This window comes from Capsicum annuum, chromosome 2 (assembly GCF_002878395.1).
Source record: "Capsicum annuum cultivar UCD-10X-F1 chromosome 2, UCD10Xv1.1, whole genome shotgun sequence".
Lineage (NCBI taxonomy): Eukaryota > Viridiplantae > Streptophyta > Magnoliopsida > Solanales > Solanaceae > Capsicum > Capsicum annuum.
In genome coordinates, this window is record NC_061112.1 from 151,511,166 (window position 1) to 151,525,252 (window position 14,087).

Consider the following 14,087-nt stretch of genomic DNA (forward strand, 5'->3'; position numbering starts at 1 on the left):
GTGGTTGACAGATTAAGTAAGGCTGCTCACTTTTTGGCTCTTAAACACCCTTATACTGCAGCTGATGTAGCTCAAGTATTCCTCAATGAAGTTTTCAGTTGCATGGCATGCCTAAGTCTATTGTCTCTGACCGAGATGTTGTTTTCACTAGTAAGTTTTAGAAGGAAATGTTCAGATTGCAGAAGGTCTCTCTTTTAACATCCACTGCATACCATCCTCAAACGGATGCCCAAATAGAGGTTATTAATAGATGCTTGGAATGTTATCTTAGATGTATGACACATGAGAAGCCGCGAGAATGGCCCCACTGGTTACCATTAGCAAAATGGTGGTACAACACCACCCACCATACCTCCATCAATATGTCACCTTATGAGCCTGTTTATGGATAGAAACAACCACCGTTGTTACCTTACATGTCTTTTGAATTTCAACTAGATTTAATTGATAGAAGCCTTCAGCCTAGGGAAGCTACGTTAAGAACTCTCAAGTTCCATTTTATCCAGGCTCAGAATAGAATCAAAGCTCATGCTAACAAAGGAAGAACTGATAGAACATATGATGTTGGAGATTGTGTCTATGTTAAGTTGCAACCCTATAAGCAGTTGTCTCTGAAGTCTCACACCAATCATAAACTTTCCTCTAAATTTTTTGGGCCTTTTCAAATCATTGCTAAGGTTGGTGCTGCTGCTTATACCTTGGCACTTCCTGCTACCATCAGGATCCACCCCACCTTCCATATCTCCCAGCTTAAGAGAAAGATTAGGTCACAACCTGCTACTGTCACACTCTCAGTGGTTCATTCCAGTGCTGGTTCTATATTACTCTACCTTGGGGAGGTTCTTAACCAAAGAATGATCCACAAGCATGGCATAACTGTTTCACAACTGCTCATTAAGTGGCTAAATTCAGTATCTGTAGATAGTACTTGGGAGGATTTTCAATCCTTCACTCATAATTTTCCCCAGTTTGTTCTTGGTCCTTGAGGACAAGGATCATGTCAAGAGGGGAGTATTTGATATGATTCCAGTTCATTAGTTTATTTAGACCAATTATATTTCAGAACTCATTTGTAATTCATTTACACTAGCTGGTTGTTTTTTTTAAAACAGTTAGTTTGTTTTAGTGTAGTGACAGGGCACGTGATTTAGCACATTATATACCTGTCCCCAAAGTTAGTTGTAACTAACTTTCCCTCCCCCTAGTTGGATCTCATGTAAGGAACTGATTGGCTATTGTAATATTCATTCAGAAATTACACAGTGAATTACAATCTTCTTCTTTCCTCTTTTGTTACAGAATTCCGAATTAGGGTATTAGAAGTGAGTTGTTCAAGAGTAATTCTTGTCATTTACTCTTTAGGCTCCTTCCTAACAGCTTTCAATTCCATAAGAATTCTGGGCTGTATCAAGAAGGGGCAATCAACAAAATCTTCATCTTTTTTTATCCAGTCTTTTGTGGATAAATTGTATATGCAGTGACCTAGAAGGAATTGCGTGACAGAACTTTTGTAATGTGCTTCAACGAATGACAATTCTGATACAAGAGAACAAAAGTATTTGGATACAGACCTAAATCTGATTGGGAATGTACAAATTACCAGTGCGGGTAATAATCTTGTCCCCTTCCATGATTGTTATGTGAAAAGTGAGAGCAAACTTAGCTTGTGAAATATTTAAGGGGGTGGCTTTGAGTTGGACTGGGATTTGTCACTTAGTATAGTTAGGTTAGGTTATTACTTCTTGTTTGGCGGGACATAGGATTATAACACTTATACTACAATTTTCATTCCTTTTGTTTATTTTTGGAATTTTGTCATTAAGAGTTAATTGTAGATGAATTTATTGCTAACTTATATTACTTATATAATGATTAATGATTTAATACCCGTGTTTCAACAAATGTTCTAGCTACGTAATTAAATTCTCCCCATTTTAGGCCACAATTTAAATTGTATCTCATTTTTAAAAGTTGTACAAATAACGATCCTGAAAATTTCATTTATGGACAACATTATATTGGGTCTAATATTTTTAGTCCTATCACCTATGTTTCTCAATCTAATAGACTGAATATTAGAATGTGGTCTAACGGTTGTAATAACTTATAAAATTATAGATTGTGATCTTATATTTTATTTTGCTCTAACATAAAAAACATATTTTAAAATGTTTATAAATTGCAACAAAATTTTTAAAAGGTTATTTACCTAAGAACTATTGTGAAAAATTTCATAAAATAGCACGTTTTGCTTTTTAAATGGGTCGATCTTTTATTTTTGTCCTTCCAATGGAATGATCTTTAATTTTCCTTTTAAGAAATCTAACTTATGCATAATAGTGGGACATAATTTCTTTAGAAACTGAAGTCATGCTCGAACTTAACTTCTAAAATATTATGAAATAAAAAATATAAGTTTATACAGAAATTATTTATTATGATGAACATAAATTAAAGATCAATCACAATATAGGAAAGAAAGTGCAAATGACCCGAAAGTGCGACCAATTCCAAAAGCCCAATTCACGGGCCCAGGACATCCAAAAGCCCAATATTAGTTGCCGTAACGTAATAAGGCACGGAAGCGGGTAAACCGAGTGGCTCTGTAATTTTCTCCGACGATATTGCAACGAGTGGCGCTCGCTACCCTTTCATTAATTTTTAAAAATAATTTTTTCTTCATATATATTAAGTGGGAAACAAAAAAAAAACAAAAAAACGGAAAGTATATATAAATATTGGAAATATCAACGCTGTACGAAAGAGATCTTTGCCCTTCCGAAATTGTGGTGATTAACAGAATCATAAATTTGATAGTGGAAAAGGAGATAACGAAGCAATAACTGTAGACGGAATTCGCCATGGGAACTCTTCAAGCTTCAACCTCTTACAGCATTGGTTTTGGAATTTCATCTTTAGCTGCTCTTCCCAAGCCTTCTACTCGTCGCTGCGTGACCGTAGCTAAAAGTACTCATTTTTTCAGCTTCACACTGTTTATAATTTCTTCTCGTTATCTCTCCGTTGCATATTTTTTGATATAAAATGCTTTCATTTATTTCTCTTGAATCGCAAGTAGCTTGTTGTTTTTTTTTTGTTGCGTATTCAATGTAATTTCGATTTGGTAACGATTTTTGAGTTGTAATTAGTTTGCCTATAGTGAGAAGGTCCTGGAATTCGATCTATGGAGACTAAGTGGATGTTAATGCCGCCTCGAGTTTTTATTTTTATTTTTTTGCTTTGATTTATTGCTGGTGAATCGCAAGTAGCTTGTGTTTGGAGAGTTCGTGCAACTCTGAATTTCTATTTTTTTCGGTTTTCATAGTCAATGTTGTTTCTCTTTTTGAGTTGTTAGTTTGCCTATGGTGATAAGATCCAGAAATTCGATCAGAGGAGACTAATTGGATGTTAATGACGATTGACGTCTCGAGCTTTGAATTTTTGTTTCACGTTTTAGTTTAAGAGTTTAGAATGTATAAACTGCTACAATAGATCTTGAAGGCTCATTTTAGTTACTACGGATAAGCATCTAATAGATTTACTTGTGATTTTTTCGGAGAAATGAAAATAGGTATCTGTTCGGCTAGGTCAAAATATAATTGTGAAGATCAAATCAATGAAATCAGTACCAGTAAATCTATTGATTTTACAAGGAATGACTAATTTACTTGTGATTTCTTCTGAGAAATGAAATGACGCATCCATTAAGCTAGGTTGAAATAAAAGTGTGAAGATCAAATCAACGAAATCAGTAGAAGTTAATCTATTGATTTTACTGAAATGGCTAATTTCATTGGCGTGTTGTTTGCCTATGTAGTGGAACCATCAGAGAAGTCTGTTGAAGTCATGAGGAAATTCTCGGAGCAGTATGCTCGTAGGTCAGGAACATATTTCTGTATGGACAAAGGCGTCACTTCTGTGGTCATCAAGGTATTTTCTTTTCCCTTCCTCATTTTTTGATGATCATTCGATTGCTTGCAGCTGCTATGGTAATTGGTAACTTTTATTCTTCAATTCATATACGCACTTATGTTTATGACTTTTGTGTGTGTTTCAGCTCATATTTCCTATTTTAATCTCTAGGCTTGGCACTTAGTTATTCTTTTCTATTTCACTTGCTGAGATTATGTCTTTGGGATTGAATTTGAGACTGGGGCCTTTATTTTCCATGAAAGCTGTCTCCACTAGCTTCGTAATTTTGTTTTGCATTGCTTGCCGCTATAATTTTGTGACTGCTAACAGAGTTGGTTAGTGTCAAATTCACTATTTCAGCTCATGGTTTTCTGTGTCAGCTGGTAAATAAGTTACTGTAGAAGTAATATTTTCGTGTTGAGAATTTACCATTTCGCTCAGATACTATTTTATGCTGTTAAATTGGCGAGAAGTCGTAGAAATTTGAATTGAGGAGATACTTATGAAGTTTGTGGGCTAGACATGAATGAAAATGTATTATATAGAGATCTTTGTGAAAAAAAGTGTCATACTGAGACTATAATTCTTAATAAACTCGTGGAGACACAACAAATATTAGTACTCTGTTTGATTTTGTGACGGGGTTTGACTGCACACGTAGTTAAATAAGACTTATGACATGTAAGTCAAATGCACGCAAAGTATCAAAAGTATCCTTTTAAATGAGTGGTGGTTAGAGTTACCAGAAATCTTTCTTTTTAAATTAGTGGTGGCAAGTTCCCAACATGTCATATCATTAAGAGCAAAATGAGGGTGCTACTAAATAGTTTCCAAAAAGTGAAAGGTGTCATTCTTTTTGGGACAAACTAAAAAGGAAAGCGCCCAGGTAATATGAACGGAAGGATTAGTCAATTATAGGACCTAAGTCTAAGTCCAGATTCAGAGAATACTCTGTGACTGATTGGAATATCCTTATCCTTGAAAAGTAGTTTTGCTACAGCGACCCATACAATTTTTTGGGTCACTGTTTTTCTAATTTAGGGAACTCCTTTACTTCCACTACTTATTAAGATGTTTTACTAGAAATCCATTTAAGAAGCATATCACGTTTGACTGATATATGTGCATAAGTAAAACATTCACTTAGGTGGAGCATAGTTGATTTATAGTTTAGTATTGCTCTTGTTTTGATGCCTTAATCCCTATCCACAGTGGTTTCTATATTCCTTATTATTGAAACATCTATTCCTACATCGAGGACGGAATATAATTAATGTTATTCATTGACCTATTGCTAGGGTTTGGCAGAGCACAAAGATACATTGGGGGCACCACTCTGCCCCTGCAGGTAAATATTCGTTCCCGACACATATGTTTCGATGGCTTTCATACTTTGCTCCTTACCAGTTACCACAGTACCTTTGTAAACGTTATTAGCATAAACTGTACCATATTGATGTCATTTAAATTTTTCAGGCATTATGATGACAAAGCTGCAGAAGCGCAACAGGGCTTCTGGAATTGTCCATGTGTACCAATGAGAGAGAGGTAGGATGTTTTTGCTTTTGTGCATAGACTTGATTGTATTTTGGTCATGTCACGGTTTGATTTTGCTTGCTGGGAATAAAAACTACAGTTGCCCATGTCAGCAACTACAGTCATGGGTGCTTGGATTTAATGATAACTTGTCAGTTTCCCTTGTGTCCTTTGGTTGTTCAACACGCTTAGGTCCTAATTGTACAGAAGGGTTTGATATATTGTGGTTTCTGTATAAATCTGCACAGAAAATCTTATCTGCTTGACTAGAAAAGGAAACCCTGATCGAAGAAGCCATTTAGTGTTTCTAGCTCAGTTATGAACTATGTGTGCCATCCTGTATATGAGGGTCACCACCATTTGGGTCTGTATTGTCTCAATCCAAGTAACATGGATAAGTATTTTATCATCGATGAAGTCTCCAAATAAGCCTCCGTGTTAATGAGTCTACTTTTGTTGTTTATATCTTTCTTACCTTCCTTCAAACTTGCATTACAGGAAGGAGTGTCACTGCATGCTTTTTCTGACCCCTGACAATGATTTTGCTGGAGAAGAACAGGTACACCAAATGCAAATATGTGAAGCTTGATTTCTGGTTACCCAATAGCTCATTTCCTGTCTTTTGGTGGCTACCTTGAGAAGAGAGTGGGTTGTCTACTGAGGTTGGTCACTGAGGGTCGTGAGGGTTGATAATAATGTGGGAATGGTTTGATATAAGAGAAAATGGGGGTCACGATTGGTAGAGAGTTTCTTTAAAATAATGGAATAATTTTGCTTACTCTATCCTTGATATATAAGACTTTCTCAGTCAAATGGTTTTAAAAAAGGGTTACTATTATCACCTGTCCGTGCATCATAATTGCCTAGTGTTCTGGTTTGTGATTATATCTGCAACTAAGGTGAGTTTTCTGCCCTTTTTTGCAGACAATTTCTATGGAGGAGATTAAGGAAACAACAGCAAATATGTGATGCTCCAACACCGTATACATGCTATGAACATTACGTTTTTGTTATACATGTATCTTTGAGTAGTAGATGAAGAGCAACAATCAAAATTCTGATGTGACATATTGCTGAAACCCCATCCAGTACATCGTTGGGTGTTCTGATCTTGTCAGATGAGCTTGGGTGGGTGAATACCAGTGCAATTATGCTAACTGTTGTGTGATGCATCTTGATTGTATGAGCCGTAATAGGAAATTTTGGGTGGCTTCAGCTAATGCAAATCCTGATTTTGTATAAAACTGGATTTAATTTCCAAAAGCTGCTTGATGAATTTCAATCCCTGGTGCATGATGTGTTAATAATGAAATGGAGACTGCTCTCACCTTCGCAATGTAAGCATGTTTATATGCAGCGACGTCTCAATGTGTTGGTGGCTCTTCTATGTGCTTACACACTGGGTAACATGGGTTATGATTTTACCGGTTTGCACTCAGCAAATGTATCCCAAATGCGAGGCGCCAGAGAGAAATTGTGTAATCATCTATCAGGTAAAGAGTTGATACAAGTAAGAGCTAAACAAGATAGAGTCATGATAAAATTAGGATCCACTAAATAGGACAATCCTGAGTAGTTTTTCCGACGATTCTATTTCGAAAGAGCAGCTCAAAATGGGAATATTTCTTGAACATTTTTCTTGAGAGGGAACATATTTGCTTCATCGATATGAGTAAAGCCTGCATTTTCAATTTTGCAGTTATAAAACCTTTGACCTAGATTACTGTCGGTGCAAGATATTTTGAACTTTGCTAACTTTCTGTAATGACAGCAAACATCCGTACAAGGTGCCCTCAACGAGTTTGACGAAATTGACATTGAAACAATTCCGACAGAAATTGGAGGCAAAAATTAGAATGAAATTCAGAATAAGGGCCTAGAAACACAAGAATTAGAAAGAGATCTGTTTATTTGACCGAATTTGGACAAAGAAAAGTAGTTAAACGATGAAGAAGAGAATAACGAGAAAATGTAGAAGAAAATAGGATTTAAATAAAAGCTTTCTGAGATTGTAATATTACCGTTATAAACTTATAATCTATGTCAGCCAACACTCGCACGCCAAAATGTTGTGTAGCCCACGCCTTGTACCAAGTCTACTTATTGTGTCTCATATGAACAAAATTGTATATAGTATTATAATCGGTGAACAATGTTGAATTCAAGTATCTAAATGAAATTTTCGAACAAGTGTAAGGAGTATATTTGTTTGGCCTTTTCGAATTAAAGTCAATTCCACAAGCTATACTTGCTCATATTAACGAGAGTTTGACATTGACCCCTATCTTGTGAATTAACCTCTGTAAATTTTAAGGACCAAAACAGTCGTAATGGAACATCTGGACATTTGTGTGTCTGAAACTCTCGAAATTTTAACTGCTTTTGGGATCAAATTTGAGTATAGATAGAAAGATAGAGCTGAAGTGGGAGTAAGAGATGAAATTGTAGGAGTAAAATAGGAAATGTAGTTAATAGACGACTAGTCGACAAAAATATAAATGTGGAAAAAGGAGAAACAAAAGTTGTAGCGCGACCTTGCTAAGTCTCCACATATGTAGTAAAGCTAGGTAAGTATCTGATTCTCCTTCAACTCCAATTCTAGGGTTCCTTTCATTTTTTACTCTCGATCCTTTCATCATTTTTGCTGTATTCCCTTCAGATTTTGGTGTGCATAAGTTTTGGAGCAATCTCAATGACAAGGCCTCAGGTCACCATCACCTTGGGCCGCTCTGGTCAAGTAAGCTTTCACTTTTATTTTGCCCTCCCAATGGACACCTTTGTTATATTCTCTTATATCGGAATTTAGTTGCTTTTGACGGTTCAATTTTCCTAAATTGTACATTTTTGCGCTCTTGAAATTGCAGAAGGTGGTGAAGCGATCATCAACTTCTCACAGTAATGGTTTTGGTCAACAGACATTGTCAAGAGGCAAAAGGTCAACTGACGCTGAGGATCCTTCGCTATCCCGTCGCAAACGGTAAAATCTTTTGTTTGTTCTTCTGGTAAAGCTAATGTGGGCTGTTTCCAGCTAATGCAAGTGATAGATAAAACTGATTGAAGATTTGAGGCTTTTTATACTTAAATGATTGTCGGTAGCAATGATATTGGTTACCAGTCTTTCTGTAATAATTGATGAGAGTAGTGAAAGTTAAGAGTGGTCGTTGCGTCTATTTTATGATTTATCTTGATATTGGAAGTTTTGATGTTGTTTTTGGCTAGTGTGCGGAGGGATAAAGATGCAGGAGGTTCCAGATATGGCAGACTAAATGGTATTATCTGAAATATTTGTTTTATTTTTTGGATGATTCCAGATTCCTGTGCTTTTTTTTGGTCTATCATTTTAGCTCATGTTTGCTGCTTACTGCTATGTAAAGATGCTCGCGTTGGGCAAAATGACCTCCGACTGAAACTAATGCACAGAAGAAGGCAAAGGGAAATTCTTCGACAGATTGAAGAAAGAAAAAAGGAGCAGCGTAAGAGGACGTTAGCAAGTGTTCAATCTGCAGAGCAATCTCAAAGGAGGCCTGTCACCAGCAGCCAACCGATGTCAAGAGCTAGCGAATTGCTTCAAATAGAGGCAATTAGGTCTTCCTATGCATCTCATACTGCTGGTGATGTTAGACCACGATCCCCAAATAGACTTGCAAAAGATTCTAGAGAAGTTGCTTCTTCAAGTAATATCACTGCAGCTCAGCATGTTCCACCATTAAGGCCAGCTGAAGCTTCAAGAATGGTTCGTATGGTGGGAAGTGACCATGTCAATCCTTCTCAATTTAAACCCCTTACCCCTTTGACCATGAGGTCAGCACTGGCTGCCAGGAATCCATTGTCACGTCTTCCCTCTGCAAATGGAAGCATGCTGCCAAGTCCATATCCCGTATGAACCTAGTTATTATTTAGCTTACTGGTTTTCTATCTTGAATCATTGCTGATAGAATGCTAGTCTATTTTGAACTGGATAACTGAAGTAGGCAAATCATAAGCTCAGCTCTAACCTCTTTAGTTGTCTTTCTGGGGAACAACATAGACTGTGTTACTTTTAGCAGATAAGTTTATTAAAAAATATTTTTTCTGGCTCTAATCCACCGTGACATGCTTCCTAGTAGTTTTTTTGTCAGGCCAAATTGTTGCCTACATTTTCTCTGTATGCTGGAATTTATCAATGACTATATTTAAAATACCAGATTGCTGATGGAAGTTAAATTACTATGGCATTGTTTTACCATGCCTTGGTTGCTAATGCTCATTGAAATTTTCTTTTGTCTGTGTTGTTTTACTATTATCTGTGTGATTTTTCATCACTGTTTCTATTTCTTCTGCCTGCAACGTAGCATTGTTTGCATTCCTTTTTCTGGTATTGAAATTACTGTGAGTTTTAATGCATTGAAAACTTACAAGTTGTTTTATTCATATGTCAATATTTCTTCATTGCTTGTCAACAGAGTCCAAGTTAGTTCTCACAATTTCTGTCTTTCTCATGACACCATCTTTTCTTAGCTACTGTGGGTTCTGTCTCATTTTTCTTCATGGATGGGATGAAGGAGAAGGAGAAATATCTGAAAATGGACAGAATTTATATGAATATAAAATTGTTCTATCTGGTGTTGTACAGGATCAACCTCCTATGACCGTAACCACTCTATTAAATTCGCTCGGTTTGGGAAAGTATGCTATCCACTTTCAAGCTGAGGAGGTGAATAGTACAATTGTTAATTGATTGATCATGTCTTTTAGTTTTTCTAATTCATTTCTTTGTTGTTACATTATCTCAACTTTATGAACATTTTTAACATCAATACCCGTTCTGTAGCTAAAAAAGTTTGAAGGTTGAACTAGATTTCAATGCAAAAGTAACAAGGTTATGCACCAAGTAGTTTCTTGTTGGATAGACAACGTTCTAGTCTTGGTAAAAAATATTTTTTTATAATGAGCAAGTTAGAATGGTACTTAATATTCTGTGTTATATCTTTTCTCCTGGTGTACTTGATTCCTAATTCATATACATACAGTTAGCAGGGTGCTCACTATTTAGAGAAGTACCTTGTGTAATGTGATGAATATGCTACGTGATAAATTTTCTAAGATCAATCTTAAACGTTTCTTCATTTGTCTTATGTTACCCCGATTAAGAACAAAATTCTTCATTTGTCTGTAACTCTGTATCACATAGCAGTTACTAGGTCACATGTTATCCCATGACCTTTCTTATTTACTTGTTTGATCTACTTCTTTGTCTGTCTTCCCAACTAATGAACTTGTTAAATAGATGCATTATGGGGCTTTAGAATTCTTTACATAATTGTCTTTTGTTGTTTATTATACTTCCCAAGAGGTCTTGATCATGTTGAAACTCTTCGTGTCTTCTATTGTTCTCCCTTTCTAACCATATGCTCATCTTGGACTTCTAATCCGAGATTATTACTTTTGTAAAGGATAGTAGCCTCATTGCCGTTCACAAATTAAAAGTTGCACCATTGACCCACAACATTCTCAATCATCCTCTATTTCGGCCAGCCACGTCCTTTGTGACACAGTTCGACTAAATAATCAATCTCTTTTACCTGTTTGATCACATGCCTCACTTCATGTTTTCTTTTGAGTGATTTAGCATACTTTGCCAAGAATTTGAGAGATCCTCGTTCAACTCCTCCTTAGTGACGTGACACCTGTTTTACCCATTTCAGGTAGACATGGCTGCATTGAAGCAAATGGGCGACCGTGACCTGAAGGACCTGGGGATACCAATGGTACTTGTTGTTTCAGTCATCTTTTTTGGAAAATCACACTGTTCTCAAATTCTACTGCAAGTTAATATGCTAAATTTTGCTGTGCATGGGTGACACCTATTCACTTACTTCCCCAAGATAAAGGGATAATTTGCCCGCTGGGGATGGGGAGACGGCTAAACATCTCTTGATTATACTAATCTGTAGGATAGTTGCTATTCTCCTCCCATTTTAGTCTCTAATTGTTGCACTCTGGGATTTGCAGGGACCAAGGAAGAAGATTCTCCTGGCTATGTTTTCCCAAACTAGGACAGTGTAGTATGGTAATTATATTTGTTGAATGCGATGCTTCAATATTGTTTGAAAGCTGTAGTTTTCAAACTGGTTGTTATTTGGAAATGTATATGAAGGATAGCGGCAAAATGCTCGAGTAGTGGAAGAATATTTGTTGTATAAAAGAGGGTATATGGCAGTGAAATTCTCTGTTATTGGGCTGAGGGCTGTTATTTTTGTGATTTTATTTTAGAAAGGAACCGTTCGACAATTGAAGAGGTTTGGAGTTGTTCCCATAGAAAAGATTACTGAATTAAGTCGTGTTTTATCATCAAAGTTAGACGTGTAACATTGAACATTAGAAAATATAACATCGTTTTCAATTCAATTAATGAGCGCTTAAATAATGTAATTTACAAACGATAGAGATGCATAGTAATAATGTCTGTGAAGCGATCAGCAAGCTTTAACGGAAGGGTTAGTAGGGTGTGAAGATGAGGGACGGCTTTTATTCCCACAATCATTCCCACTCCTTGCAACCAAAGCAGTCAAAAACTTATTGGCTTCCTTGAGATCCTTAACCAACGGCTGTGATGATGAAGAATTCCGTTTACAGGCGTGATCAGCAGGAAACCTGTGCTTGAGGCAAACTTGAATCTGGCAAGTCTTGCAAGTGCTAGTGTTGGAGAAGGTCAAGATTCCCTTGCATCGTTTCACAGGGCAGGTAGGTTTCTTCTTCTTCTTCGGGTCACAATCCCCAGATTTCTCGTGTTTCTGCAATATGGCCTTATCGTCTTCATTTTTGCATCCGGTAGTCTCAATGGACACGGAGCAAATTTCGCAGACCAAAACCTTTCGGCTGTTAAAGTCGGCTTTTGGGCATTCGTGAGACTTGCATGATCTATGCTCCACACAGAATACCTGCAACAATGTTATCAAGGGGCATTCATGAGGTACATCTAGATGAAGTATGTTAATTTTATCCTCATTAAGTTAGTTAGATGTGCCAAATAAATTGAAATAGATGGTGCCACATAAATTGAGATGGACAACACAATTTAAGATTTGAACTTTGTGGGTTTGGACTTGTTCAAAATTTTTTGATTATTTGACATATATTTAAGGTTTACGCCAAAGCGGGGTCAGCTGCATACGACCCCGTATTATTGTAGCAGATGATAAAATTAACATGCTGTACAGAATGAGTAAAGCAAAATCGTAAAATCTACCTTATGACAAGCATGGCAGGTAAAAGGGAGAAAATCGAGTTGATGACAATCAGATAGTTGGCAGTGTCTTCCTAAATCTGGAAAAGCTTCTGTTCCTCCTCCCATCCTCTTTCTTCTTCTTCTTTGCTTTTGTTTCTTGTCTTCCTTGTCAAATACTGATTTCTTCTCGAGTTGCCTGGAATGGAGTCTTCATGGGCTATATGATAGGATTTTAGGTGCTGGCTTGGGCAATAAGCAAAAACAAATTACAGGTGTGAAAGGAAATAGCAAAGGAAGCCGTGGAGGTGCGGGAATACGCGCTTACGTCATCAATCGGATCCGGGTCGGTAAATGCGGTCCAGAACGATCCAGAAAGTTAGTTAGTTCATGGCTCTCTGGGCCCAACCAAGCCTCTTCTGCTGGCTGACGCTTTGGGCTTAATTTTGGTGTTTCTGGGCCTGAACTTCATGAACTCAAACTGTATCCATTCAACAATAACTTTTTACTCTTAACATTATTATTGATCTTTGCTGAAAAAAAATTATCAAAGCTCCCTCAGATTTACTATTATTATTATCTATCTTTCACATATAACTTTTCACCAACAAAAAACTGAAAAACATTTTTCAAGGAAAATAACTTCCGTCGTACAAACACAATCATTTTTTATTTCTTTTTTTGGATTGTCAGTCACTTTGTATAGTTAAGCTCAAGCTTTAACTCTCCTGCTGAATTTACAATTCTGCAAGTGTTGTTACCATGCTTGTAAACTAATGATAGAGCAAAGTTTTCAGGCTAATTAATATAGTAAATCGTGTTCTAAATCAGAGACAAGAGGCACGAGACATCATTGGTAAAATTCATGGGATTGGTCAACCATAATAGCAATAGAACTTGAGTGACTATGAGACATCATTGGTCAAATTCATGTACATTAATTTATCAGCAATGAAAGAAGCAATTCAAAAAGAAATATTAAATTTCACAAATTCACATCCTTCTTGATTGTAAAGTCAATTAATTATAGCTCTTCCATACACAAAAAGAAAGGTCCATTACCCATTTGTAAAGTAGAAATTCCTTTGCTTTTATAAAAGTTCATTAGAAAGCTAGCATATATGCTCACTAGCTAGTATAATATACTATATCTGTATCTACTTTAATTTTTAGCTTGGTGTAAAGGACCACAGCAACCAAATAAAGACCTAATTAATTAAGCGTCTATATCTGATTAATATTACGAATACAGATTTTGTTCTAGATGTCGAACTTAAATAATTACCTCTAATGAAAAAAATGACTCAGAAATAGTAGTTTGGTAGGTGTGTAATTACTAGCATTATATCTTTCATGAATTAATGGGAACCAGTTAAGGCTCAGAAATTATCATGTAGAAGCAGCGTGCGTAAATTTTATAGATGTACTCATGTTAATG

At 36.3% G+C, this 14,087-nt stretch overlaps 3 protein-coding genes across 8 annotated transcripts; 2 read left to right on the plus strand and 1 right to left on the minus strand.

The window, feature by feature from the left end:
* Nucleotides 1–2,580: 2,580 nt before the first annotated feature.
* LOC107860601 (ferredoxin-thioredoxin reductase catalytic chain, chloroplastic) lies at nt 2,581–6,727 on the plus strand. Of its 4 annotated transcripts, none has more exons than XM_016706003.2 (6): nt 2,581–2,967; nt 3,815–3,927; nt 5,208–5,257; nt 5,386–5,457; nt 5,944–6,004; nt 6,370–6,727. In XM_016706003.2, the coding sequence occupies exons 1-6, from the start codon at nt 2,862–2,864 to the stop codon at nt 6,412–6,414; spliced, it is 447 nt and encodes a 148-aa protein (XP_016561489.2). In that variant the 5' UTR covers nt 2,581–2,861; the 3' UTR covers nt 6,415–6,727. The 4 variants fall into 4 exon arrangements, 3 of the variants coding, with proteins under 3 accessions (XP_016561489.2, XP_047263523.1, XP_047263522.1); XR_007052599.1 differs by having other exon boundaries at nt 2,597–2,967; nt 5,944–6,107; nt 6,370–6,478; XM_047407567.1 differs by lacking the exon at nt 5,944–6,004 and adding an exon at nt 6,005–6,107 and having other exon boundaries at nt 2,597–2,967; nt 6,370–6,478.
* A 1,060-nt stretch (nt 6,728–7,787) lies between these two features.
* Nucleotides 7,788–11,668, plus strand: LOC107860602 (protein bicaudal C homolog 1). 3 transcript variants are annotated; one of them, XM_016706004.2, is made up of 8 exons: nt 7,788–8,012; nt 8,105–8,182; nt 8,310–8,422; nt 8,665–8,714; nt 8,820–9,322; nt 10,058–10,138; nt 11,130–11,192; nt 11,437–11,668. In XM_016706004.2, exons 2-8 carry the CDS (start codon nt 8,138–8,140, stop codon nt 11,488–11,490), a joined length of 909 nt encoding a protein of 302 aa, XP_016561490.2. In that variant the 5' UTR covers nt 7,788–8,012; nt 8,105–8,137; the 3' UTR covers nt 11,491–11,668. The 3 variants fall into 3 exon arrangements, with proteins under 3 accessions (XP_016561490.2, XP_016561492.2, XP_047263521.1); XM_016706006.2 differs by lacking the exon at nt 10,058–10,138; XM_047407565.1 differs by lacking the exons at nt 7,788–8,012; nt 10,058–10,138 and having other exon boundaries at nt 8,023–8,182.
* A 134-nt stretch (nt 11,669–11,802) lies between these two features.
* Nucleotides 11,803–12,939, minus strand: LOC107860604 (zinc finger AN1 domain-containing stress-associated protein 12). Its single transcript, XM_016706007.2, has 2 exons — nt 12,674–12,939; nt 11,803–12,365 (listed from the first exon to the last, which is right to left on the minus strand). The coding sequence occupies exons 1-2, from the start codon at nt 12,776–12,778 to the stop codon at nt 11,901–11,903; spliced, it is 570 nt and encodes a 189-aa protein (XP_016561493.1). The 5' UTR covers nt 12,779–12,939; the 3' UTR covers nt 11,803–11,900.
* Between the last annotated feature and the right edge of the window lie 1,148 nt (nt 12,940–14,087).